The following is a 27,267-nucleotide window of genomic DNA, read 5'->3' on the forward strand; positions in this document are numbered from 1 at the left end:
GGTTCCGGCCCAGTCAGAGGCGTGGACATTGCAAAAAGCAGGAAAGGGTAGGAGTATTTGCTGACCCGCAGTTACTTAAGCCAGGCTCCTCCTCTGGCCAAGGGGACTTGTCTGCCTTCCCCCAAGGCTCTGGGCGGCGAAGCTTTCTCTCCACCTCTAGGGGGCAGTGAAAGAGTTTACTGGAGTTAAGTTAGCTCTAACTGCTCTGAAGAGTTCAGGAGTCAGCCTCTTCTGCTCTCTCAGCTCTTAGAAGTCACATTAGTGGTGGTTGAGTCTCTTCCTGTGGGAGAATGTGTGGAGAGATTGCCGTTCCTCATAGGTCAAGAGAAAAGTCAAAGGCTTACAGGGCCCTAATCAGAGTCTGGCCTTTGCCGCTAACCGCTTCCACTTGCTGGAAACCTCACTACCGCCCATACGTGTGCATGCCCATGACCATCACGACTAACCTTGCCCTAGTCGGTCAGTCAGGAGTTCCTTTTGGGTTCACAAGAGTGACTGATTACTCTGTAGACACCAGAAAAGCAACAGCACGCCTCAGTTCAACAAGTGGGTTGTTTGCGGTCTTTTTTTTTTTCCCCTAGAGTCCCAAAATATCTTTTACACTAATTCCTGTCACTATGATAGAATACACTGGCAAAAGCGTTTAGGCCTGTTGGTGGCAACGCCTTTAATCCCAACCAGGAGGTGGAGGCTGAGTTCAAGGCCAGTCTGCTCTACACGTTCAGTTCTAGAGCAGTCAGAGGTACACAGAGACCCCCGTCTCAAACAAAACAAAATAAAACAAAACAAAACAAAAACAAACAGGGGCTGGAGAGACGGCTCAGTGGTTAAGAGCAGTGCCTGCTCTTCCAGAGGTCCTGAGTTCAATTCCCAGCAATCACATGGTAGCTCATAGACGCCTGTAATGGGATCTGATGCCTTCTTCTGGTGTGTCTGAAAACAACTAAAGTATATTCACACACATAAAATAATTTTTTTTGTTTTTGTTTTTGTTTTTTGTTTTTCGAGACAGGGTTTCTCTGTATAGCCCTGGCTGTCCTGGAACTCACTCTATACACCAGGCTGGCCTCGAACTCAGAAATCCACCTGCCTCTGCCTCCCAAGTGCTGGAATTAAAGGCGTGCGCCACTACTGCCTGGCATAAAATAAAATCGTAAACAAACAAACAAACAAAAATTCGGCAGTTTAGGGAAGAAAGGACTTAACCCTGGAACTCCCAGTGGGAGAGACATCAAGGCAGCAAGGGCTCGAAGCACATGGTCACGTGATCACATGGCACCCACAATCAGGAACCTGAATGCTGGTCAGAGTCTTGCTTCTTCCTCTCCTGCTGTTCAGGGAGCCTTGTTGCTCTCTCTTACTGTGGGTCTTCCCACCTCAGCTAACCTGACCAACATCACCTTCACCGCTGTGCCTGGAAGCTCGTCTCCTAGGTAGTGCCAGCTGCCAAGCTGGCATCCCAAGAGGGCTTGGTTAGGTTCCTTTGTTTTCTTGCAGTTACCACATTCTCCAGCACTTGTTTGTATTCGTTTCCCGTGGCAGTGGCGTTTGGAATAGCTCAGACGGATGGAAGGGAGAGACAAACACAGACAAGCAAACCAGCTCTCAAAAGGGAAGAGGACATTTATTCTGGAGCCAAGCCTGAGTGGCCACCGCCTAGGAAGAGAGATTTAGGTTAACCCCAAACAGTTTCGTGAAGTTTTTAGAGTAGCAAAGCAAACAATGGTAAAGCAGCACACGCTTCAAATACATCGTCGGAGTGTTCCAGCAAGGTGACTAGTGAGGCGGTTGGATTCGCTTTTTTGAGGACCACAGTTAGTATATGATATTCTCATCTTTAGGGCAGATGAGTACGTTGGGAGCTGAACCCAGTTCTCTGCGAGAACAGCCAGTGTTCTTAAGCACTGAGCCATCCCTTTGGCTCCCAGATCCCATTCTTCTGACCAAAGATAGGAGCTTCCCTGAGATCTTCATCTTTATACATTTTGTACATGAAAGCTGGAGCCCAAAGCTGCTGGTGAGGGCGCAGTCTACTAAGGCCAGGCTAGCTGCCTAGTGGAGCTGGGGAGGCAGGGTCACCTCAGCTGCTGTCCCAACAGCTCGGGTGGAGTGGAACCCCAAAGTGGACGCTGCACAGCAACACGCTGGTGTAGGAAGCCATGACGTTCATGTAAATATAACCAGGACTTATGAATCCCAGTGGGAAAAAGCAACCCTGTTAGAGAAACCGTGAAATAGCTAAGCAGACCGTCCAAACCTGCTTCCTGTTTAAGAATCTAAATGATAACAATGTTACTCAGCACAGGGCTGGAGCCTCCACTCCTGGACGCCTAGGTCTCTTCCCCTAGTCTTACATACTATAGTATGGACAGCTCCAGAGGCAAACCCAAGACTTCTCAATGTGCAACTAAGGTGAAGGGGCTCCTATGCTCACGAATTTGTCCACTTATAATTGTTACTTAAGGGGCTAAAGAGATGGCTCAGAGGTTAAGAGCGCTCCCACAGAGGAACCATTGGGTTCTGAGCACCTCCAGTTCCATGGATCTGGTGCCCTCTTCTGGCCTCCATGGGAACTACGGGTGTGTGTGTGTGTGTGTGTGTGTGTGTGTGTGTGTGTGTGTAGCACTCATAAAATAATAAACAAATAGATTTTTGAGATAGGATTTAGCTATGTAGCTCTGGCTGTCCTGGAACTTACTTTATAGACTAGGCTTGGCCTTGAACTCAGAGACCCACCTGTCTCTGCCTCCCGGCTGGGATTAAACATGTAAGGCAACACACCTGGAAAACTTCTTAAATAACTATTTCTTAATTTATAGATTCATTAAGCAGGGGATGGGAAGGGAAGACTTCGGCATAAGCTTTTTTGGTTTGTTTTTTGGAAACAGGGTTTCTCTGCAGCCCTGGTTGTCCTGGAACTCACTCTTTAGACCAGGCTGGTCTCGAACTCAGAAATCCATCTGCCTCTGCCTCCCAAGTGCTGACATTAAAGGCGTGCGCCACCATGCCCAGCTAGCATGAGCTTGAGAAAAGCACAGCTCACTACACTCCCAGGGACCAAGAAGAGAGGATTCCCACAATGTATTAACTTTCCCAACCTCAGTGTTTTATTTTTAACTGTTAATAGTGTATATACACTCTATCAGAAATATATTTTAACATCTTTTAAAGTTGTATTCATTTTATGCATATGAGTGGTTTAGGCCCCTGCTTCATTGCTTAGAAACATACACATGGTTCCCACGACTCCCCCACTCAGCCGGCATACTTCGAGGTTTTGCCCTGAGGACAGGCATTCTTATAGGTGTTAGGTACAGAGGTGTCAGTAATCTGCTTAATAAGTAGAACGAAATGTTGGCTAATAGGTGGTTATTAGCTTCTTTTACAGACCCACAGTTCCAATTTACAGAGAAAGAGAAAAGCTGGCTGTTTACCACCCACCCACCTACACCCACAATAACTCCTTTTTCTGTTTCAAATCCTCGCTGATTTTCTTCCTGGAAATACAACGACCAAGCTGTGAGTCCACTGGACAGAGCAATCGAGAACACGGGGGAAACACACCCAGGGTTCCTCTGTGCGCGTGCAAAACAGGGAGCACTCCACCCCCAAATACACTCTCCGTGTTCATTGACTTAAAACCCTCAATTCCTTCAGCAAAGGTCTCAGCTGCTGCCAGCAGGGGGCATCAGAAGGCTGCAGCCTACAAAAGAGAGAGAAAATGAAGCTTGCTCCACCAGTGAGAAAACCCCAGGGTTCTGCAGAGAGCCAGAAAGAGCACACTGCTGTGTGAATAGACGCCTGAAGTTCGGGGTGGTACGACCTGCCGAGGCTCGCGTGTGTAATTAGAGACCCTGGATTATTCACTCATGTAATTCAGCCTCCCGGGTCCTGTTGTTTTCAATTTAGCGTTAAGGAAAGTGTAAGAATTCATGACCACAGGAGAGAAGTAGAGTTCCCAGGGCTACACGTCTCTGCCCTCTTTTTCGTTCTCTGTATAAACATACATTTCCTCCTGTACCACTACCAGGAATTCTGGGGAGACCCATCAGAGGTGCCACATGGTACAGGGAGATTGCGGTTTTAATCTCCTTGCAAGAATTTAAAGATGGGAGTGGCAGTGCTCAATCCAGGACTCAGGACTCAGGAATCAGGAATCAGGAGACAGAGGCTGTCAGATCTCTGTTAGTTCAAGACCAGCCAGGGCCACATAGTGAGTCCAGGCTTCAAAATAACAGAGGAGGAGGAGGCAGGGGCAGGAAAAAGGAGGAGGAAGACAGAAAAGGAGAGAAAGAAAGGAAAGAGGGAGAGAGAGAGAGAGAGAGAGAGAGAGAGAGAGAGAGAGATTGATTTAAGAACAGACCCATAAGGATGATTTTATTAGAGTTTAAGATTAAAACCCCAGGAGAGCCAACTGTAAATCTCAGTCTACTGGAGGAGAGAGATGCAGCCATGACAACTTCGCAGGAGCAGCATGTGGGCAAGCAGCCACTCTGCCAGAAGGGAACTTCTGAGAAAGAAGCAAGCGGGAAGTGTTAGGGAAATCATGGGCAGAAGCACAAAAAAGAGGGAAAGAAAAAGCAAGGTTTTGCTTCTCAAATTTAATCAGACTTAGGAAGCAGCGGCGTGATGCTGGGGCTCTGTATGCGCCCGTGCTAGGGCCAGGAATTCTGGGATTGACAAGTATGCTATCTCATTAAAAAGATAATTATTTCTTCTATCGATTGAGCATGGCTTAAAGATCGATCTGCCTTCCTGAGGGGTGACTGACCTGCCCAGATGAAACATTAGGACCCCAACCTGGTAAAGGCCGTGCATCAGGGCCTAAGGTGGGAAGCTGCAGTCCTTCCTCAACGTGCAGCACATTGATCGTTCCCATCAGCGCAAAACAAAGCAAGGTCATCCTTTTTCCTTGGGCCCACGATTCCCTGGCACTTCCTTGAACCGGGTGCCTCATCTAAACACGGAGTCTCGGCTTCTGCCACTCTTCAAGGCTCTTCCGGGAGTCTTTGCGGAAGGACCCTTGTGTTGGGCTCTGACACAGAGTCAGTGTTTTTCACTCTGCTTGCTTCCTAGGATGAAGACCTTGAAGGGCAGAGCCCTCCAGGAAACAGCACAGTCAGGAGCAGGGTTGTGCAAAGCGGGGAACAAGGACGCGCCAAACAGGTAGGGCAGGTGTGGAGGATGATCAAGGACCTGTTACCATGGAGAAAACTGCACTGCCTGTGAGTGTGCTTAGTGTGTTTAGGGCAGAGCCAGACAGAAAACACACGCACCCTAACGATGAGACTTCGCTTTTGCAGACCAGCCTCAGACTTCCCCCAAAAGGGAAGCCATCTCAAGGCAAGAAGCCTCATCTTAGGCAAGCATGGACCCTCAGCTTTGTAGCCCCAGTTACTAAGAGGCAGAGGCACGAGTCAGGTCTAGCCTGGTGTGGGACTTCCTGTGAAAGATGAAAAGCACTGGTATGCTAAGGAGGGAGGCAAGAGAGGTGCCTCTCCCTTGGTTCCATGGAACCTAAATCCTTAGCTTGCACAGGTCTTGGGGGCTTTTGATAGTGGTGGTGGGGAGTTTTGTCTTTATTTTATTGTTTTTTTTAAATTGTTTGTTTGGAAGGGACAGGGTCTCACGTGACCCAAGTTCACTTCATATTCAATATGCGGCAGAGGATGGCCTTGAACTCCTGATTCCCTGACTTCAGCATCCCAAGTGGTAGGATTACAGGCGTGGACCACCATGTCTGGCAAGGAGCTCCATGCTGCTTCATTTGTATTTTAGATTTAGGCAGAATTCCTTCCACTGCTGGAAAAAACAAAGCAAGTAATTGCTCATGTGGATCACCCTTTTGAAAAGCAGTTCTAAAGAGTACCTAAAACTAGGAAAATTACTGCAGCAAAAAAACGGAAGATGAAAGTTGGGGTGAAGTAGGAGAAAATCACTGTACCTTGGAGCATGGCCCGTGTTTATGCAGACACAGTCTCGTGCTATCCATATTGGATCACACTGTTCATCTTACTTTACTGTTTATCTTATTTGATATATTGTGCAGTGTTTGTGCAACGGGTGTCCTCTGGCAACCAAACTAGTCCACATGAAAACCGTGCCTACAGTGGCTTTTATTCATAATCAGAAAATGCTGGAAGCATCTGAGATACGCACCCGTAAAATTGAAAAATCCACAATCAGACCAGATAGGGCAATATTTTTCAGAGCTAGAAAGAAGCAAACAACAAGGTCATAAACAGGACTCAAGGAACCACACGTGCATATTATGAAGTGAAAGAATCCAGTTTAAGATGGGAACACCCTGTACCATGCCAGTAGCATCATCCTGAGTAGAAAAAGGCAAAACCTTAGAGGGATGAAGAGATAGTGGTTTCCAGGGGTCAGGGAGGAAGTGGGGGTGAGCGTTGGGACTCTCAGGGCACCGTAAGCACTCTGAACAACACTATGGAGGTGAAGATCCAAACCTAGATTTGAGCACACTAGAAAACGACCTTTGTATTAGGGTTCTCTACGGGGATAGAACTTATAACATGACTATGTGGGGGTGGAGAGGTGTTAGACTGGGTTCCAGGCTCTGGGCCAGCTAGTCCAATGATGCTGTCTACCAAGGGAAAGTCTAAGAATCCAGCAGTTGTTCAATCCAGGAAGCTGGATGTCTCAGCTGGTCTCCAATGTACACTGAAACCCTGAGGAAGTAGGTTCAAGGCCAGTGAAGGGATGGGTTTGCTAGAGAGAGCCAGAGCAAGCAGGCAGAGAGCAAGCTTCCTTCTTCCTTGCCCTTTACGTTGGCTGCCAGCAGAAGGTGTGGCCCAGATTTAAGGTGGATCTTCCCACTTCCAAAGATTCAGATTAAAACTGGGTCTTCCCACTTCAAATAGTTTAATTAAGAAGAAGAAGAAAAAAAATCCCTCATGGTAGACAGAGCCACTTGGGTTTCCAGATGTAATAAACTGATGGCCAAGAGCACACGTCACACCCATGGAGGGAAATGATGGGACCTGTGTGATCATCCATGTAGTAGGTTCATCTGAGGTAACAAGTGGAGGATGTGGGCAGCAAAGGATGGACCGTGTGAGGATGTATGGGAAGCCTCCATGTTTACAGTTTGTTTTTGCTACAGTTGCTCTCAATTGTTTGACGAAAGAACAAAGCATAACTCCCTATTTCACAGCTGTAACACAAGTGTGCAGGCCAATCAGCAGCGGCTTTGGCAGCCATGGGGCTTGGGTGATGCTGAACAAGGACACTCAGCAGGAATGCACACAGGGGGCTGAGCAGGCAGCGGTGGTCAGCAGGTGGTGGCGCGGAATGGAAATGTACAGAGTCCCGTACTGACTGGGAGATGGAACGTCACCCATGATAACAAGAGTTGAGGGTGATTTGGGTGTCCATGTTAAAAGATAAGAAGGAATTAAATGGGGCTAGAGAGATGGCTCAGTGGTTAAGAGCGCTCACTGCTCATCCAGAGGTCCTGAGTTCAATTCCCAGCAACCACATGGTGGCTCATAACTCTCTGTAGTGAGATCTGGTGTCCTCTTCTGGGCTGCAGGCATCCATGCAGGCAGAACATTGTATATATAATAAAAAATAAATCTAAAAAAGAAAAAGAAGAAAAGGAAAAGAAAGAAATAAACAGAAGCATTTCATAGGTGGTAGGTGGCTTGGGACACATTGAGAACAATCATTTAAATTAAATATTTACCAATATTGTTGGCCAAGCCGCATATATATATGGACAAGGAGCTGGAGAGATGGATGGATGGCTTAGCAGTTAGGAACACTGACTGCTCTTACCAGGGACCTTCTCACCAATCCCAGAACCCACATGACAGCTCACAACCATCTATAACTGGGCTCCACAGGATCTGATGCCCTCTTTTGGCCCCTGTGGGCACTGCATGCACATGGTACATATACATGCAGGCAGAGCATTTATATACATAAAATAAAAATAAGTAAAACTTTTAAAAAGAAGATGTAAGTGGCACACTCACCTCTGACCTGACTGTGGTATCTGGACCTTGAACTCAGCCTCTTTTCTTATGGTTCATGCCTTCCTAGTTCTTGAGGGTCAGTCTAGAAAACACAGATGACCAAAGGCAGAAAGAATAGTGTCTGTCTTTGACGTGCTATGGGACACGTCCTCTTTGATATCTTTTGGGGTCTGATGTTTTAAGTGCAGAGGATCAGGGGTCATTCTGCACATGGCAGAAAACATCAGTAGATCTCCAGGAGTGTTCAAAGCCAGTGTGTACCTAAACACTCCCAGCTACATACAATGGCAACTTCACCAGCTGAAGAATTGTGGGATTGAGAGAGGGGGCTAGCCTGGAAACAGGATAGGTCATGGATATTTGGGAGAAAGCTCATACTGGTCCCAAAAGAAAATTGCCAATGAAAAGTGACTCTGACACAGGCTCTTAAGTCATCAGGGCAAGGGCAGTGCTCCCAGTTGAGAGGACGTGAGTCTCAAGGGAGTCTGTTAGCTCTTGAAGGATGAGGCAAGTGTTCATATCTGCAAGCCAAGCCTCAGTTTGGTTTCAGGCTCTGGAAATGGGCTGGTTCAATGTAAAGGGAGAATCAGACAGCCCTTGCTTTGAACTTCATTTAGCCCTTCCCAAAAAAGCAGAGAGCTGGTGTCTGGTGTTGATCGGTTACAACAGAAACTGGAACAAAAATCAGAAATGCAAACAAATTGCCTTTTCAAAAAACAATGCACTGCCGTATCCAGGGATCCATCCCATAAGCAACTTCTAAACGCTGACACCATTGCATACACTAGCAAGATTTTGCTGAAAGGACCCAAATATAGCTGTCTCTTGTGAGACGATGCCGGGGCCTAGCAAACACAGGAGTGGATGTTCACAGTCAGCTATTGGATGTATCACAGGGCTCCCAATGGAGAAGCTAGAGAAAGTACCCAAGGAGCTAAAGGGATCTGCAACCCTATTGTTGGAACAACAGGATGTACTAACCAGAACCCCGGAGCTCTTGTCTCTAGCTGCATATGTATCGAAAGATGGCCTAGTCGGCCATCACTGGAAAGAGAGGCCCATTGGACTTGCAAACTTTATATGCCCCAATATAGGGGAATGCCAGGGCCAAAAGAATGGGAATGGGTGGGTAGGGAAGTGAGGGCCGCTATGGGGGACTTTTGGGATAGCATTGGAAATGTAATTGAGGAAAATATGTAATAAAAATATTAAAAATTTAAAAAAATAAAAATAAAAAATAAAATAAAATAAAAACCAATGCAAAAAGATGGCAATCGAGAATGTCAAAGACTTCTCTGGGAGGAAGGACACAAGTGTGGCCCCAAATTTCTATTATAAAAGGAAAAAATTGTCCATGACGTAGGAAAAGGAAGCCGTTTCTTGCATAATAATTTAAGAAAGTTTTGAATGTTGCTTGCTTGAACCCTGAGCAATGGATTCCAGAGTTCATAACACCCAGGTTCTCATTATTGTCTTTGTTCCGATGTTTGATCTGCAGGGCGACAGGCAGATCACGATTGAACAGGAGCCTCTAGGAAACAAAGAAGAAAGAGAGGAGGATGGTAGCGAAGATGAGCATCAGAAAGGGTACAGCAGTGCCTACCCCGGCGTGTGGTTTATCCCATGTTTTGTCTTTTTGTTTTATTCTCTTCTGTTCTTAAATTTTACTATGCTTCATTAGAAACTGTCACCACCTCCAGTGCCACCCACCCACCCAGTGCCACTTGGAAAAAATAATGGCCTTTTAGGGTGATGAATGTGGTCCATTTGAAACAATGTTGCTCTCAGAACCTCGAATTTATTTTTACATCCACCCAGGACAGTCTTCTCATTAAAGGTATAAATTACCTACTAATGGCTCCAATCCATACATAAGGAGTCAATTTATCTTCCCCATATCTATCAATGGCAATTGATTTCTCAAAACCTACATTAAATCTCAGAAAACTGGACCAAGGAGATGGCTCAGACCATAAAGGCACTTGCTGTCAGGCCTGCTGATCTGACTTCCATCCTCAGGACATACCTGCCGGAAGAGAGTACCTACTACTGAAAGCTGTCCTCGGACTTCCCCATTTGTTCTGCAAACACTCATGTTCACACATATACATACAAAATAAGGACATGTGATAAAATTTTATAAACTGTTGCCTTTATTATCTTGTGGCCTTGAATTATTCTAAGTTTTTATAATCGCTAAGACAGAAGAGCCAGTAGGTGTGTGCTTGGCAGGGTCTGCTCTCTAGCCAAGGCCGACTTTTAACTTGCCTTTACCACCCTCTTGCCTGCTCTCAAATGCTGGGGCGATAAGTGTGAGTCATCATACATGGATGAAACAATATCACTAACTTGATTTGGGGTTAGTACAAGGAAAGGCAGTCTACTTGAAAGTGAAGAGTCTGGAATTTCTGATACTATATTATAATACGCACGTCCATTTTCTAAATTCCTATGTAAATTTTTACTTAAATTTCTATATCTCTATAGAAGTTTTTAAAGAATTATCTATTTTTTTAGTCTAAGTGTGTTTTATCTGCATGTATGTCTGTCTGTGCACCATGTATGTAATCCGGTGCCAGTGGAGGCCAAAGGAAGCTATCGGATCCCCTGGAGTTGGGACTGTAGATGGTTGTGAGCCACCACACAGGTGCCAGGAAACACTCCTAGGTCCTCTTCAGGAGTGCTGTGCGCTCCTCACCGACCATCCCCAGCCCCTGAAGAATGTTTTATTCTTAGGCATCAGAACAATGTCTCTCAAAAATCAGAATTGGGGCTTAGAGGTCTTGACATGTGAATACCATCAAGAACTCTTGCCAGGCTCCATCCTTCATTTATTTTATGAGGCTCTGACCCAGGGATGAGAAGATCTCTGGAGGCATCATATTCTCCGGGGTTTCACTAATGATCATGGCACTGAAGCAATCACCAGTGGGTTGAGTTTGTTCAGCCTGGACAACCAAACAAAGCAAGTCTATGCAGTGACTTTGCTTCATAGGGCCAGATTACTGCAATTCATTGGAATTACACACTTTCCCTGCCACTATAAGATAAGAGCTGAAGAAGCCAATGCACAGCAGACAAAGGTCTACTAAAAGTGGCTCTTTATCATGGTTGCTAACACAACAAAACAGTATCTCCTCAACTGAGAAAAATTAGTTATTGGCTTTTCCTTTCCTGAATTAGACCCCAAGAAACTTAGTCTTTACCACACTCTGATTCTCCTAGTATCTCCTAGGGTAGTGTTTCAGATTCTCAGTACACATCCTCACGCATCCTTCTAGTTGTGAATGCTTCCCATGGTAACAATGTATTGTATATGTGATACACTCTGAGGCCCTCCTCTCAGAATCCCTACCCTGCCTGTGGTTTATTGGTTAGTTACTGTTATCCGCCTCAGAGCTAGGCCACTCGGTCAGTGGCCAATCCAAGTTATGACCAGTGTCCAGCTAAAGTGAACATCCCATTTATGCTTTGGGATATGGCTTCAGAAACAACAACAAACATGGCTTCTTTTCAGGACCTAACCTGGGCATCACAGGCTAGGTACTTCATGCTGTGGTATTCTATTCACCTCTGTGGCCTGTTTGCTTTTATGTTGCAGGTTCTTGGAGAGGAAGTATGATACAATTTGTGAGTTTTGTAGAAAGCACAGAGTTGTTCTCCAAAGCACCATCTGGGCCGTTTTACTGACAGGTAAATACCAAAGGGCTGTGGGAAGACTGTTGTCTTTCCTTGGGGTCTTTTAAGCGTTACTTTCTATGGAAAGAAAGAAATCTCCTCTTCCCCTGGGCCTCACACACTCACCGGGAGAAGGGGTGGAGTGGATCAAGCAACCCTGGCCAGGTGATGGTGGCACATGCCTTTAATCCCAGCACTTGGGAGGCAGAGGCAGGCGGATTTCTGAGTTCAAGGCCAGCCTGGTCTACAAAGTGAATTCCAGGACAGTCAGGGCTATACAGAGAAACCCTGTCTAAAAAAAGAAAAAAGAAAAAAAAAGAAAGAGAGAGAGAGAGAGAGAGAGAGAGAGAGAGAGAGAGAGAGAGAGAACACAGCCTGCTACCCTGCCTTGTTTATGAGGTCAACCGGTAATTTTTTTTTAAGTCACTTACTGTTTTAGTCCATTTTCTGTTGCTATAATTGAATACTGCAGGCTCAATCACAGATGTTTATCCAGGTCCTGGACCAGGGAAGTCTAAGACCAAGGTGCCAGCCTCATCGAGGGCCTTCTACTCCATCAAATCACAGGGGCAGGGTGGGGGTGTGTGTCTTTGAAGCACTAGATAGCCCAGGTTAACCCATGTATTTATTTCTCTGTTTTTGAAGCCACTAGTAATATGGTGGCCGTCTACCCTCGGGACCTCATTCAATCGCAATTACTTCCTCAAAGCCCCACCTCTGCTACCATCATAATATGGATGTGGGGATTACGTTTCCAACACACAAATGTCAGAGGGATACTTCCAAACCATACTCATGGGGCTCTTGGAAAGAAAACACCTTGGCTAATGCAAATCCACACTACTTGGGCAACTGGCAGACTTCACGATACAAAGTTAAACATGAGCAAACATTAATGTGGGATCGAATACAGGACAAAACCCAGGACCTTCTGGCCCAGACTTTAGCCTACGGTCACATGAGAATGTACCCTGATTTTTTTTCTGTCTTCTCAAAGTAAAGGGTTTCAAAGCACATTGTAAAAAAATAAAAAGCAAAAACAAAAATAAAACAAAACAAATTGGCTGTAAAATGTGAACCTTCCCTCTCAAGCCCATAGACATTTGAAGGCTGCACCGCCAAAGCCAAGAATCATTGTGATGTTCAACAGCTGGAACAGCAACAGCAAGGCTCAGCCATCTTCCCTCTAGTAGGCCACAGAGTCTTAGGTCTGGCCATATTGGACCTTCAACATTGTAACAAAAATACAACCGCAGATAGTATGTGAGTAGAAAGGTGTATCTGCATTGCAATTCTACTTGACTGGAGGATACAAGTGCACACAAGAAAACACCATGAGCTTGCCACCTCCCTAGTAATAGGCCAGACCTAACCTGCAGGCCGTTTGCTGGCTTTTTAGAATAAGAAGCTTGCCTGCCTGCCTTCCTTCCTTCCTTCCTTCCTTCCTTCCTTCCTTCCTTCCTTCCTTCCTTCCCTTTTGGAGACAGTCTTACTGTATAGCTCCTGGTGTCCTTGAACTCACTATGTAGAGTGAGCTCAGGCTTGCCTTGAACTCACAGAGATACGCCAATCTCTGTCTCCTAAGTGCTGGAATTAAATGTACTAACACCTGGTATTCTTATCTTAAATTGTGTTCTTTAAATGCAGCCACAGGAACCAAGTGTGAGGATGCAGAACTTAGAAGATACTAAAAAAAAAGGGAGAGAGGGAGGGAAGGAAGGAAGGAAGGGAGGAAGGAAGGAAGGAAGGAAGGAAGGAAGGAAGGAAGGAAGGAAAGGAGGGAGGGAGGGAGGGAGGGAGGGAGGGAAGAAGGAAGGAAGGAAGGAAGGAAGGAAGGAAGGAAGGAAGGAAGGAAGGAAGGAAGGAAGGAAGGAAGGGAGAGAGGGAGGGAGGGAGGGAGGGAGGAAGGGAGGGAGGAAGGAAGGAAGGATGGATCTTTTTCTCCATCGTGGTGAAATCTTAGGGACTTCTTTGAAAGAAAAACAAAAGACTCAGCTAGAGAAGTTAGAAGCTACACCAAGCACCCCTGCATCCAGCAAGTGCCTGCCTAAGCCTCCCCTTGCCCCAGTCAGACCAGGCTGGAAGCCCAGATCCACTGGTTTGGGGGTACCAAGCATCTGAATTTGCCTCCTGGACAGGTTTCCTGGCCCTGGTGATTGCAGCCTGTGCGATAAACTTCCACAGAGCCCTTCCTCTTTTTGTGATCACCTTGGTGACCATCTTCTTTGTCATCTGGGATCACTTGATGGCCAAATATGAACAGCGAATAGACGATTTCCTGTCTCCTGGCAGAAGGCTTCTCGACAGGCATTGGTTCTGGCTGAAATGGTAAATACATTTCTCCTACTGCAGGGATGGGATGTTGGCTCTCTCTACTGTTCCAAAAATGTGTTCTAAAATCCCATTCTCATTTATGGGATATTGATATGTGCAATAACCACAATAGTACCATTATAGTACCTCCATTTTATGAATGAGACCAGGATGAGATAATGAATCACTTAAAAATTATTCAAGTGTCACAAGAAGCCCCTTATCTGAGGTGCTGGTAAAAGTCCAAAGACAATCTGCTCATCTGCATGTCTGTGTTACAAAGACACCTAGATACCTACATACAGGACAAGAACATAGGATAAAGTAGTGTTTTAGTCATGCAGTGAGGGTTTGTTGATGCAAGGAGATCATTATCAATTAGTAATGTCTGTCCTGCCCCAGGTCAGAGAACAGCTCAAGATGCCATGCGGTTTCAGTGCTGACTTAAAGATTGGCTCATAAGTACAAGACAGCAAAGGTTGCTGACCGTGTGAGCTTGCATTTTTTTTTCTAACTTCTTTCTTTTTATATAGCCATGCATTATCTCACTAAATTCATCTGCAAAGTGGAAATCATGGACTGTATTTGATCTTGAATATGTTTTGTTTCACTTATTTATTATTAGTTGCTTATTTATATTTTTCAAATAGGAAATAAAGACCAAGGTGAAATGACACCTCAGTTTTGTTTGGGTTGTATGTGTCTGTGTGTGTGTGTGTATGTGTGAGTGTGTGTGTGTGTGTGTGAGTGTGTGAGATGTTCCTTCCATCCCTGGCTAGAGAAAACCCAGCCAAATGTTCCCTTTTCTTTCACCTGATGTACTGACTCTAGATTTGCCTCAAAGCCAGCACCAAGATGAGGGCAAGGATAGACCTGACTTGGGAAAGGACTTCCTGCTCATAGAACCTGCTCCCTGGGGACCTTGGGGACCTGACTCCCCCTTGAAGGAATCCACATCTTACAATGGCCCCAGGGATTTTCTCTGGCCTCTCACTGTGGGCTCTCCCCTCCTTAGAGATGGTCCTATTGAATAGTCCAAGGGACTGGTTCTCTATGCTGTGAAGCACATGCATGGTTTACCCTGGACACTTCACCCACTTTCAGTCCAGTTCATCAGGATAGCGCAATCACCACACAGCAGCCTCCCCAACTTGGCCATCAAAGCTGTGAATCAGCCTATCACATCTACTAGACACAGGAAGATAGAACCCGAAGTCTGATTTAACTCTGCTAAGGTCCCCCAATTACAGGAAACACATCCTCTCATAAAGGTAATATCATCCCCAAAAGGACAGAGAGGAAGGCTAAGGTATTGCTTGAAGATCCTTTAAGCAGAGACGAGGCATCCCTGTACAGACACCCTCTCTCCTCTCTGATGCGCATGTGTGTAGCCTTGGACTTGTTGAGGGTGGGAGCTAGGAGGTAAGAGGGACATAGGTCACAAGGCCACAGCTGTCTGAAGCACGGCTCCCTGGTTCTGAGGTGTGTCATCTTGTTAGCAGTTTTCCTTTGTGTGTTTCATCCTCGATACGATATTCAAGTTGGCACAATAAAGGACCCGGCTCCCTCCTTCTGTCCTCACAGGGTGGTCTGGAGCTCATTGATCCTGGCGATTATTCTCTGGCTGTCTCTTGACACTGCCAAACTGGGCCAACAAAACTTGGTATCCTTTGGCGGACTCATCATGTACCTTATCCTGTTATTTCTGTTTTCCAAACATCCCACCAGAGTAAGTACAGACTGGCTGTGGGAGGCAGGGAAGCCAAGACTTCAAAACAGTCACTGGGAAAAATCTAACTATGCAAAATGTCCACCTCGTGCGAGTCCACAAGGGGCGAGGGTGCTTGTCCGGAGCTGTTTTGTTCTTAGTGATTTCCAGTTACACAAGTAATACGTCCCTCGTGTGCACTTGGGGTTCCATTACACACACACGGGAAAGCTCATTCCTTTGACCCATATTCCCAGATGGTCCATTACTAGTATCTTATACCCAATCCTGCACTGTTTTAGTTTTGAGGCAGGAGCTTATATATCCCAGGCTGACCTCAAACTCGCTCAGGGATGCCCTCGAACTTCCGACCCTCCTGCTTCCTAAGTGCTGGAATTCTAAGCAAGCGCAGTTAATGGGGGGCTGTGGATTGACATAGGGATCTGCACACACTAACCAAGCCTTCCACTGAGCCACATCTCCAGCCTTCGACTCTGTGTTTTATGAAAATTCCATTTTAATGTGGCCTTTTTTATTCTCAGATTTGTCCTGCTACACTCTTGCCCCTTAGCATCAAATTCTCTTCCTCTCCTCCCCCTATCCCCCACCACCTCCTGCCTTTTATCAGCCTACAGCCCATGAGATGGGTTTGAGTTATAAGACTAAAGCTGTTATCTGCAAATCACGATGGCAAGCTGTAGCAGTCCCTTCTGGCAAAGAGGGTGACCCACAGAAAAAGCATTCATCAGGGACCAACTTGACCTAATGCAATGGAAATTATTTGCCCTGCTCAGATCAACATCTCCATTCTATCAACCCAGAGTTTTTAAGCCATTCTTTTCTGCTCTGAGATTAAACGTAGATGACAGTACATTTCTTCTATCATCTTAGGTCTGCACTCAAGGTCATGGGCTCCCTTTATTGTGGAACAAGAACCCCTCATCTGAGCCAAATCTCATCTAATTCACTTATAAATTGTCAGATAAACAACCTTTGAGCACAGAAAAATCAATTACAACCTTTCCATTTTCCAAGTGGAGAAGTAGCTGTACACGTAACATTTGCAATATGACCAGGTATTTTGGAGACGACTCTCTGAGTCCAGGTCATTCGTCAGGATTTTTGGTTTACCTTACTTTCTCAGCTTTTTCACCCAGGTTTATAAAGAGTGAGCGCAGCCCTGATTTTTTTTTTTTTTTTTTTAATGGTATGAGTCTATCTAAACGTTCTCTGAGGCCTCTCTTTGGAGTAAGTGGTGGTGGGTGGGCAGAGACTTGCAGCTGCCCAAGGTGTGATGGCTGAGGACCCAGCCCTAAGTCAGATATTTAGAATATCTCCTTTAAGGCTCAGAGAGCACCGTGGAAAAGCAGCAGAAGAGGGCAGAATACAACCCCTGCGTGGAGTTGACCTGTATAGGGCCTCTCTTATTTTCACTTCCTGTTACTTTGATTAAAATACCCTGATAAAACCAACTTAAGGAAGAAAGGGCTCATTTGTCCGTGATTCTAGGGTATAGTCCATCACCGTGGGTGAGTTAAAGAGGTGGAAGCGTGAATCACGGAGGCGTGTTATTCCCAGTCTAGAGCAGAGAGCCATGAATGGTGCATCTGTGTTTGAACTCTTACACAGTTCAGGAGCTGCCGTGTAGGGAATGGTGCCACCCACAGTCCACAACCATCCCACTTTCAACTAATGTAATAAAGATAATCCCTAACAAATACAACCACAGGTCGCCCTGGTCTCAATAACCCTTCACTGTGACCCAGATAGTTATTGGCATGTCAAGTTCATGATTAAACCCTACAACCACAGGGTCCTATCTCTTACTCTTGGATTATGATCAGCTTCTGATAAATTCTGGGAGGGGCGAGTCATTGCCTTCTGTTGTGCTTCCATTGTGCACCCATTACCAAACCCACCAGACTCCAAAGCCCCAGGTACACAGAGGACCCTGTTTATGAAGCAAAACAAACAGAAATCCGAGAAAGAGATTTGTAAGAATAAGGAGGGTAGGCAGGGCTGGGAGGGAAGTAAGAAGGCTAGAGAAGGAGTGTAGTCAGCGTGATTATATATACATGTATGAAATTGTCAAAGGACAAATTTAATTAATTAGAAAAAAATTCTCTGAGGCTGTCTGCTTGGGCTTCCTCAGGGACACGTGAGAATGCTCCCAAGGGAAAATGCCCCCTTGGAAGTCTATGGCCACCATTAACTTCCTAATAAGGTAACTACAATCTAAAGGGGTCTGTTGCAATTTCTGAAAGCTTAGCCCCCCTGCACCCAACGTTACTGTATATTTTGCTCATTTAAGCAGCATTACAATGTTCTAGTTAGCGTGACATTTTATGGTCTCCGTCTTTCTCCACAGGTTTACTGGAGGCCTGTCTTTTGGGGAATTGGACTACAGTTTCTTCTTGGGCTCTTAATTTTAAGAACTAGGCCTGGATTTGTTGCTTTTGATTGGATGGGGAGACAAGTTCAGGTAAGCAGGTCAGATGAGAGCTGGTGAGCTGACAGGAAGGTCAGGAATTCAAAACCAGCCTTGGCTACAACCTGAGGCTCACGAGACCTTGGCTCAAAATAATAATAATAATTAACAATAATAATAATAATAATAACAACAATAATTCTTGCTTTTCTTTTCTTTGTACTTTTAACATTTGGATGTAGCCCTCAGGACATTTTAAATGTGGGTAGTTTATCTGTAATATTGTACCCTAATTTTAATTCCATGGCACAAATTAGGCTTGCCACTTTGTTGCGCCTGTCAGATATGTTCATCTGTGTAGTCAATTAAGCTTGCCACTGCCCGCTAGCTGTGTCATCCATTGGACCACATCTTTATCCTTCCTACCCCATTATCCTGCCCAAGCGGTGCCGCACTTCTGAGATGGCTCCTCCAAACAGAGAAAGAGCCTCTCTCTGCATGTAGTGGTGACTAGGTTCATCCTTGTATAGCGCCTAGGGCTTGTTGGAGCCAACAACCACAGCCAGTACAGGTCAGATGGAATGTCAGAAATGGCAGGAAGTCTGCCTGTAGGGATGATTTAAACCGAGATTCTCAGCATTCCTAACTTCCCAAGTCTGCTTAATGAATTTACTAGAGCTTCCCCAATCTCTCAGGGGGGCTCAGGTTCCTTCCTGTGGCTCATGGTGTGTGTAATGAGCTCTCTCTCTCTCTCTCTATCTCTCTCTCTCTCTCTCAGACTTTCCTGGGGTACACTGATACTGGAGCCAGGTTTGTCTTTGGGGAAAAGTATACAGACCACTTCTTTGCATTTAAGGTAAGTCCAGATTCCTTTCCTATGCCCGCCTATTAAAATGAAAAGAACCCTGATGCTGAGACAAAGTGTGTTTTTAAGGGTATCATTAATAGAGATTTTTCTAAATTAGGCCTTGCACAAATTGTCCTGGCATGTTGCCTCTGACCAGTTAGCTAGGCAATAGTGGGGAAGGGTGAGGTAGGGCAGGGGCAGGCTCTGAGGAAGGACCTGTAAAGTCAGTTATGGGCATCCCATTTCAATGACTTCATCTAATCTTTTTTCTTGATTAATTTTAATTAATGGATATGAGTATTTTTTTTGTATATATGTATATGCATCACATGCATGCAATAGCCACAGAGGCCAAAAGAGAGCTTTAGCTCTCATCAAACTGGAGTTACAGGCAGTTATGGTTGTAACTGTGGCAGTGGTGAACTGCAATGTAGACGCTGGGGACTGACCCAGGTCCCCTGCAAGAGCAGCAAGTGCTCTTAACTGCTGAGCCATCTCTCCAGCCTGTGACTTCCTCTAACCATAGCTACTTCCGAAGGCTATATTTCAGACACTGTCACCATGGCATTTGAGAGATATTAAAATACCCACCGTGTAGACTTCTGGAGACACACTCAATCCAATGCAATAGAGAACTTAAGAGTCGGAGGCTGTCCAGCGGGCAGCTGCTGGCTGGATGACCCAGTCTTCTGTACAGAGGGACTTTGCTTCTATGATGATGTTCCTAGGGGCAGAAAGGAGGCAGAGGGGAAGCGTACAGGATGCTCACAGTACTGTCAGCACTGACTGGTGACCACAATTGTGCCCCGCCCACAGATCCTGCCCATCGTGGTTTTCTTCAGCACTGTGATGTCTATGCTTTACTATCTGGGGCTGATGCAGTGGATCATCAGAAAGGTACTGGGATGTGAGGCACTCTGTGGATGATGCAGAGTTCGTTCAGGCTCAAAAGTCCTAACACCTGTGATTCAGGCATTCACACCACACCTGTCTCTCTCCACAAAGATACTCATCTGAGTCCTTGGATCCCAACCGGTGATCCTGCATGTGTCCATAGTGCGAATGTTACCTCAGGAACCTCCAAGGGGACTTTGATTTGCAAACCAAGTTACTTCTGCATCGAGGGGACAAAGGTCGGATGCCAGGAGGAAGCAACACTGCTCTGTAGTAACAGCTTCCTGCGGGGTACCTAAGGTCCTCCAGGCCTCACAGGTAGTACAGAAATAGAAACAAGAGATTGCTTCTGCTCTGGAGCACGTTATACAGGCATAAGATATTTTTAAAAGCAAGTTAGGCATAGTCTTGCTGTCCCTGCAATTGAGTCCTCACCTTCATCATAGCTCAAATTGGGTAGAGAGATGGCTCAGCTGCTAAGAACACCTCTGCCCTACCTGAGTTCAGGTCCCATTGCTCACAACCAGTGCCTCGAAATCGACTCCACTGACATCCTCTTCTGGCCTTGCAGACACCTCCATACACATGGCCTACAGCCACACAAAAGCACACACACACACCTTAGTAGAGAGTATGGTTTGAGCATCAGGCAAAGCACATGCCTAGAAAGCAAAACCCGATCCTCTTCAAGGGCACCTTGCAACAATTTCTGACTTCATTTTAGACTCCACCCCTTAAAGGCCACCACCTCCTAGTAACACTGAGGCAGAGGAGCAGACCTTTAATGTGTAGACATTTGGGAGACACCCTAAATCTAAGCTATTCCCACAAAGCCATTACAAAAGCGGAACCCCAAACTATGCTCATTTGACGTAAGTAGGAAAAACCCCTTCAACCGTGTCCATCTCAGTATCCCAAGGGGGCAGGCCTTTAACAACGTGACCGTTCTGTGCCTTAGTTGCCTCTTCTATAATACAGGGAGTGATAGCATTTACTCCAAAGAGCCAGAAATAGATGGACGATTCAGGTCTGTCGCTCATAGTCGCTCTTGGGCCACAGAAAAGCTTTCTGTCCATGGTACTTTTATTTAATCTATAAAAACTCATTTCTGTATTGCTCAAATGTAGATACAGTGATGCAGACTTAGACTCAGGTGGGAAGACTCAGCTCATCAGCTCTGTGGGCTGAATGAATTTCCTATATAAACATATAGGTCCCTGTTACCATCCTGACAGCAGCCACGAAAGACTTGTGTCCTAACACAGACTAGATTTTGTTTAGCTGACCTTTAAGTCTTTGCTATGTAAACGGTTCTCTGCTGACTTTATCCTTTTCTTCCTTTTAGGTCGGGTGGCTAATGCTTGTCACGATGGGGTCATCTCCCATTGAGTCTGTAGTTGCTGCTGGCAACATATTTATCGGGCAAGTAAGTTGTAATAACAGAAGACAAGCAAAGCAAACTGCTTGCTGCAGATGGGGATGCTCTCTTTCCAAAACTGGTGATGAGGTCCCTGTGGATGCATTATCTCATTAGGGTAGAGTGGAGAGTGTAAAATAAGAAATCCCTAGTACTACGTATATATGTATGTATGTGCATGCATGTGAGCATGTGTGTATATACTTACAAATGTGAATGTATGCATGTGCATGCCTGTGGCTATATGTGTTGTTTACATGCATGTGTGCATGCATGTGAGCATGTGTGTGTCCATGTATGCATGTATGTGTATGTTCATGTGTGCACATGTGTTTGTGTATGTGCATGTGTATACTTACATGTGAGTATGTACACATGTGTGTACATGCATGGATATGTGTGCATATATGTGTGCATATATGTGAATGTGTGCACATGAGTGTGTGTACATGCATGTGTGCATACATGTGAACATGTGTGTGTATGTGCATATGTGTGTGTGTCCAGGAGAAGAGGATGAGGTTGGGGAGGAAGGTTATTTTAGTATGGAACTGAGTTATTGAAAGCTCAGAGAAAGAACACCATTATTTTGTCAAGTCACAATGCATCTCATGTACACATTTGCCAGAAACCTTCTCTCCATTATTGAGGCCTTTGGTCAACTCTGCTGCGGCTGGCAGCTATTCAGCTCGAATGACTGCACTGTCCTCAAGCTGCAGAGAGTGCGTAGGGTACCTCACATGCTTCACAGCAATGCTGTGATGATGAAGGAGACAAAGAAAAGCCACCCAACCAAGAATCCTACAGGCACAGACACATGCCTTGTCCAGCCTCGTCCAGCTGCTCCCCGTCCCCTGAGCCTGCACAAACACTTTCTGATGCTTTTCTTCCCGTGATACATAAGCTTTCAGGTCACTGTGTCACTTCCCCAGCTCATTGGATGGTTACATACCGTTTTGTTTGAGGCCCAGTTCAAGCAAAGAAATATGACCCCTCAAAACTGGAGCCACCCCAAGAAACACACAGGTCAGGAATACAATAAGCCGCACAGCTTGAGGGACACATAGCTTCAGGGAAGACAGAATTGCCCGATGAGGCCACAGGGCAGTGCTGCCAGAAAAGCTGCCCAACTCAAAGACAAACTCGTGCCACAGAAAAATACACAGCCCCAAATCCCAGGCTTACAACTACTGGAGGCAGGCTGAGCCTTCTCCATAAGGCTGGCTCACCAGCCTAAAGTAGTCTTTAGTGTGTACAGTGGTAATTCGTCCTTCCCTAGGAGTTGAAATTATAATAATTATAATCATAAAATCTCTCAGGACTAATTAAGGCACCATCTCTAGATGATTGCTGGTACCTGCAGGGTAAAAGGTCTCACATACAGGGCTCCCATTCAGTGTATAAATTGAGGCTCAACACATTCAACCTCACAGAACAATTAGAAATAATGAGCAGAAAATTGTAAGATTGCACACATGTGTCTGTGGCACTAGATTTGATAGTTAATATGCCCAAAGTGCTTCTATTACTGGTGGAGAGCCCCATGTTTCGAGCCACCCACCCTCCCCAGTGCAACTCAAGCCTTTGACACTATACCCTGGCTGATATGAAAGGAACTATGGGTGCCTCTTCTATTCTTTGTTCTATAATGGTCTCTATTTCCACAAAACATGTATGTGTCTGTCAAGGTCAGCTTGAAAGATGCAAAGTCACAGCAGTTTGGAAATCCCATCTATAAGGCCAGACAATGCTCAGCTAACCCTCAAGAGAGCCTTCCAAGTTCTGTTAGCATCCAGCCCAAAGCTAGGTTGAGGACTGTTTGAACAGCCTCACACATTACAAATTTACACACACTGATAGAGAGTTTACTTTGGTTTTGAATGCAGGGACCCCAAGGAGTGGGTACCAGAACTAACTAGAAAGCTATCAAAGTACGGACACAGTGGGGCACCTTTAGAATTTCCAATTCCACTTGGAGACTTTGCGTTTCCAGAGGTCCTGTGACTGCCGGACAAGTTTTGAGAGTCACTCTAGCAACTGCATTAGAGACACAAGGTTAGGCATTTAAAAGGTAACAACATTTAATGTTTGTCTCCAGACAGAGTCTCCACTACTGGTCCAACCATATTTACCACACGTCACCAAGTCGGAACTCCATACCATTATGACAGCTGGCTTTGCCACGATTGCTGGAAGTGTATTGGGCGCATACATCTCTTTTGGGGTAAGAAGGTTTGGAACATAAGTCAAAGTGAATTCAATCTCCCACTTCCTATTTTTGGTTTCTTTTTCTTTCTTGTTGCTGACTGGAAGTGACACTGAGAACATGCCACCCTTTCGAGCATGACGAAAGTAGCCCGCTGTGGCTTTGGCATTTGAATGTAGTGACCCCAGGGAATTTGAGAGCTTGGAGTCCATATTCCTGCCCCCTTCATATAATTATATCTAACCATGGCACAGTGAGGTTCCATGACAAGGTTATTTTGCCTAAAAATCTTCAATCTGTGTGGAAAACCAGAACCTATATTATTAATCTTAGCAAAGATGTTCCCCAAGGGTCAGCAAACTATGGCTAATGAGCCAGATCCAGATCCTGCTGGGGTTTTGTAGAAGGCTTTGTTGGGAACTAGCCAACCCTGTGGTTTTGTCTTGTGTGTGTTGAATAGTTCAGCCAACCAAGCTAATACCTGACACTTGGGAAAGGAGCTGTGACCCGGAGCAGGAGTTCTCAAACCTTCTCATGAGAGTCACCTGGAAAGGGGTTGTTTTGGTTCGGGTGAAACTTGTTAAAGGTCCAAGTTTTCTGGCCCACGACCACGTAAACAAGAATTTCATGGAATGAGACCTTGCCATCAATATTTTTGAGAAACCCAAATTCTAATACAAAGCCAATTCTAAGAGTGATCAGTTTTGGAGGCTGGGGAATGCTGTCCCCACTATGGGGAACCTGCCCCCATTGTAGGTAGGGATACTGTCACAGATGGTCACCTGCCCCACTATAGATAAGATGCTAACACAGATGGTCACCTGCTCCACTGTAGGTAGGGATGTTGCCTTCATCAATGAGCTAGGTGTGATGGGAATGGGGCAGGGAACACATATAATCAGGACTCCCTAAGATAGAATATGGTCTAGGTAACCCAACAATGGCTGTCTTACGCTAACTGGGCTATGAACGCAGTAGTGGTTCAGTCCTTGGGCCTGGCTGTCTCATCAGTCCGAATCTGATATTGAAGACCTGGAGGACTGCTGGCAAGCAGTTGGATTCCTGTCTACATTGGAAGCCAGATGAAGTAGGTTGTAGTACCAATGGAGAGACGGCACAGCAGCAATGGACTCGCCATCGAGAGTGGGGGCAAGCAGACAGAAAGCCAAGTTTGTTTCATGTTATTGTTTTTTGTTTTTGTTTTTTCAAGACAGGGTTTCTCTGTGTAGTCCTGGCTGTCCTGGAACTCACTCTGTAGACCAGGCTGGCCTCAAACTCAGAAATCCGCCTGCCTCTGCCTCTGCCTCTGCCTCCCAAGTGTTGGGATTAAAGGCATGCACCTCCACCGCCCGGCTTGTTTCATGTTATTGTAACTGTGCCTCCACTAGGAACTGAGGTCCACAGTGTGAACCATTCTGTTTCAAACAATCTGACTAAGGAAATCCCTCCCAGGACCACCCTGGCCTTGGGTTTTAGTTGATGCAGTCGAGTTGACAACCAAAATTAGCCATCACCATAGGGAAACAAATACAGAATAATACAAAACACGAGGGTAGAAAAGAAATATTGGGTAAGAGTAGTTTACAGGATAAAGGAACAGTAAGACAGGAAGGGTTCCAAGCTGGGAAGAATGGGGACTTTCCGTCTCTGCACGCAGGCCATGCTCCTCCTCTCATACCCCCATCTGAACTGAGGATGAGATAAGTATGGGCTGTGGGGATCCGCTGGATGCTCAGAGAGACAACAGAAAGGTTGAGAAACCTTTAAGTTCCTATGATGCAGAATTAACTCTCACCCCAGATAATCAGACTTAGGCTTTGTGCTTCTCCCAAGGGGGAGGTCAGGTGACATGAGTCTTGTCCTCTGACTGGGCCACTGGGAATGATCAGCCCCTTCCTTCTCCACTGCAGGTGTCGTCCACACATTTGCTAACCGCCTCGGTCATGTCTGCGCCTGCAGCCCTGGCTGTGGCCAAACTCTTTTGGCCTGAAACAGAGAAACCCAAAATAACCCTCAAGAGTGCCATGAAGATGGAAAATGGGTAGGTGTTATCTAATTAATGACCGTACAGGCCAGGATGCCAAAATCACACTTTGATAATAGGAAGAAGGTACAGCCAGTTGTGGCCTTAGAATGGATCACATTTAATTTCCCAGTGAGCTCTTAGATTTTTGGCCTAGGAAACAAGACAAACTCCTCCTTTAATACTCATGAAAGCCTTTCCAAACACACCTTTCTTATAAAGTGCTTCTTGATAAATGCACTCAGTGTTCACTAAGCCCTGCTTGAAGACTACTGGGAAGTTACAGAATGGCTGTTTCCAAGATCACCCATGGAATAAAAAGGTGGCTTCATTTTCTTCCGCTCTGTGAAAAAGAAATTAAAAATCGCAGAGGGACCGCAGGAGTGAGACATGTGAAATATAAGTATCTCATTATATCACATGATGTAATGAACTCTCATCTCAGCTCTAGGCCTCATTTACGTGGAAATACTCGTAACTGGGAGAGTGGCGTGTGAAGACAGCCTGTCGAGGGGATGAGGTGAAAGGCGGGCGCCCAAAACTCAGAAACCTAACCTAAAATCAAAATTGTTCTGAAACCTGAAACATTTCTTAGTTGCATCTCGATGCCACAAATAAAAACAATCCAGGGCACTCAGCTTTGTTCTATACACAGATTATTAAAATATTGCCTAGAGTAACGAGAGGGCTCAGCAGCTAAAGCCATGCACCACGCAAGGTTGGATGCCTGCGTTAGAGGCCAGGAGTCCACATGAAGATGGGGAAGAGAAGAAACTCCGCAATGTTGTCCTGTTACCCCAGCACATTCGCCTTCATCACATACATACACATGACACTCACGCACACAGTAACAGCAAATAAATGAACATTTAAAGTATTGTATAAAATTGTATCTCAGGCTTTGTGTGTACATATGAAATATCAGTTGATATCACCATTATATTTTAATCCTTATCCCTCCTCCCACAAGGTGTCTTGTTGTGGGTTATGCAATCCATTCCAAACACCAAACTAGGAAACACTTTTGGTCTAGAGGACTGGGATAGGGGATAGATAGCATCCTAAAGGTTCCACTTACAGAGTCCAGAACCATGAAGATTTGCTTGGTGCGTTATATCACGTATGTTATGTAGGGATGCAGCCATGTAGGGAAATAGTAAAGAAATTGGGGGGTGGGGGAATTTAGAATTTAGGGATAGACCTCTCAGATGAGAGGGGTTCATGGGAGATCAGAGAAGAGCACACCGTAGGATTCAGTCTTTAATGAAGTAGCGGTGATATGGGCTTCCTTCTAACTGATAGTCAGTAGTGCCTGGAGATCAACAGTCCCTGGTAGGTAGCTACTTTTGATAAATAGTATTTAAATGTATATGATTTCATCACTTCTTGGTTTATTATTATAAATGCACCCAATGGAGTAGAGGTAGGAATGGATGCTTAGCACCCAAAGCCCAGGATTCAACCTTCACCAAGAGAAACGTACCACAGCAGTGGGCTCCCACATCCCCATGGCCAAGCATCAACAATCATAAGCCCATCAAATTTTGAGGCCATAAGAGACTGAGTACTCGGTACCTAAGGGTTCACCTCATGTCGGACAACTATGACTAGGCCATTGCTGTGCCATAGATCCAGAGATACTGTCTTAGTTATGGTTTACTGCTGTGAACAGACACCATGTCCAAGGCAAGTCTTATAAGGGCAACATTTCACTGGGGCTGGCTTACAGGTTCAGTTCATTGTCATCAAGGCA

At 45.5% G+C, this 27,267-nt stretch overlaps 1 protein-coding gene across 1 annotated transcript in view; it reads left to right on the forward strand.

Moving 5' to 3' along the window:
• Slc28a3 (solute carrier family 28 member 3) overlaps positions 1-27,267 on the forward strand; it is a 53,898-nt gene that overhangs the window by 17,466 nt on the left and 9,165 nt on the right. Inside the window, exons 2-12 of the mRNA XM_021180813.2 lie at positions 5,077-5,166; positions 9,499-9,587; positions 11,602-11,693; positions 13,817-14,006; positions 15,576-15,720; positions 18,068-18,181; positions 18,906-18,983; positions 19,791-19,871; positions 21,214-21,294; positions 23,384-23,509; positions 25,402-25,532. Of these exons, the coding sequence (XP_021036472.1) occupies positions 5,077-5,166; positions 9,499-9,587; positions 11,602-11,693; positions 13,817-14,006; positions 15,576-15,720; positions 18,068-18,181; positions 18,906-18,983; positions 19,791-19,871; positions 21,214-21,294; positions 23,384-23,509; positions 25,402-25,532 (1,217 nt within the window). The remainder of the gene's footprint in view (positions 1-5,076; positions 5,167-9,498; positions 9,588-11,601; positions 11,694-13,816; positions 14,007-15,575; positions 15,721-18,067; positions 18,182-18,905; positions 18,984-19,790; positions 19,872-21,213; positions 21,295-23,383; positions 23,510-25,401; positions 25,533-27,267) is intronic.

This window comes from Mus caroli, unplaced genomic scaffold, assembly GCF_978045245.1.
Source record: "Mus caroli unplaced genomic scaffold, Mus_caroli_1 scaffold_15, whole genome shotgun sequence".
Lineage (NCBI taxonomy): Eukaryota > Metazoa > Chordata > Mammalia > Rodentia > Muridae > Mus > Mus caroli.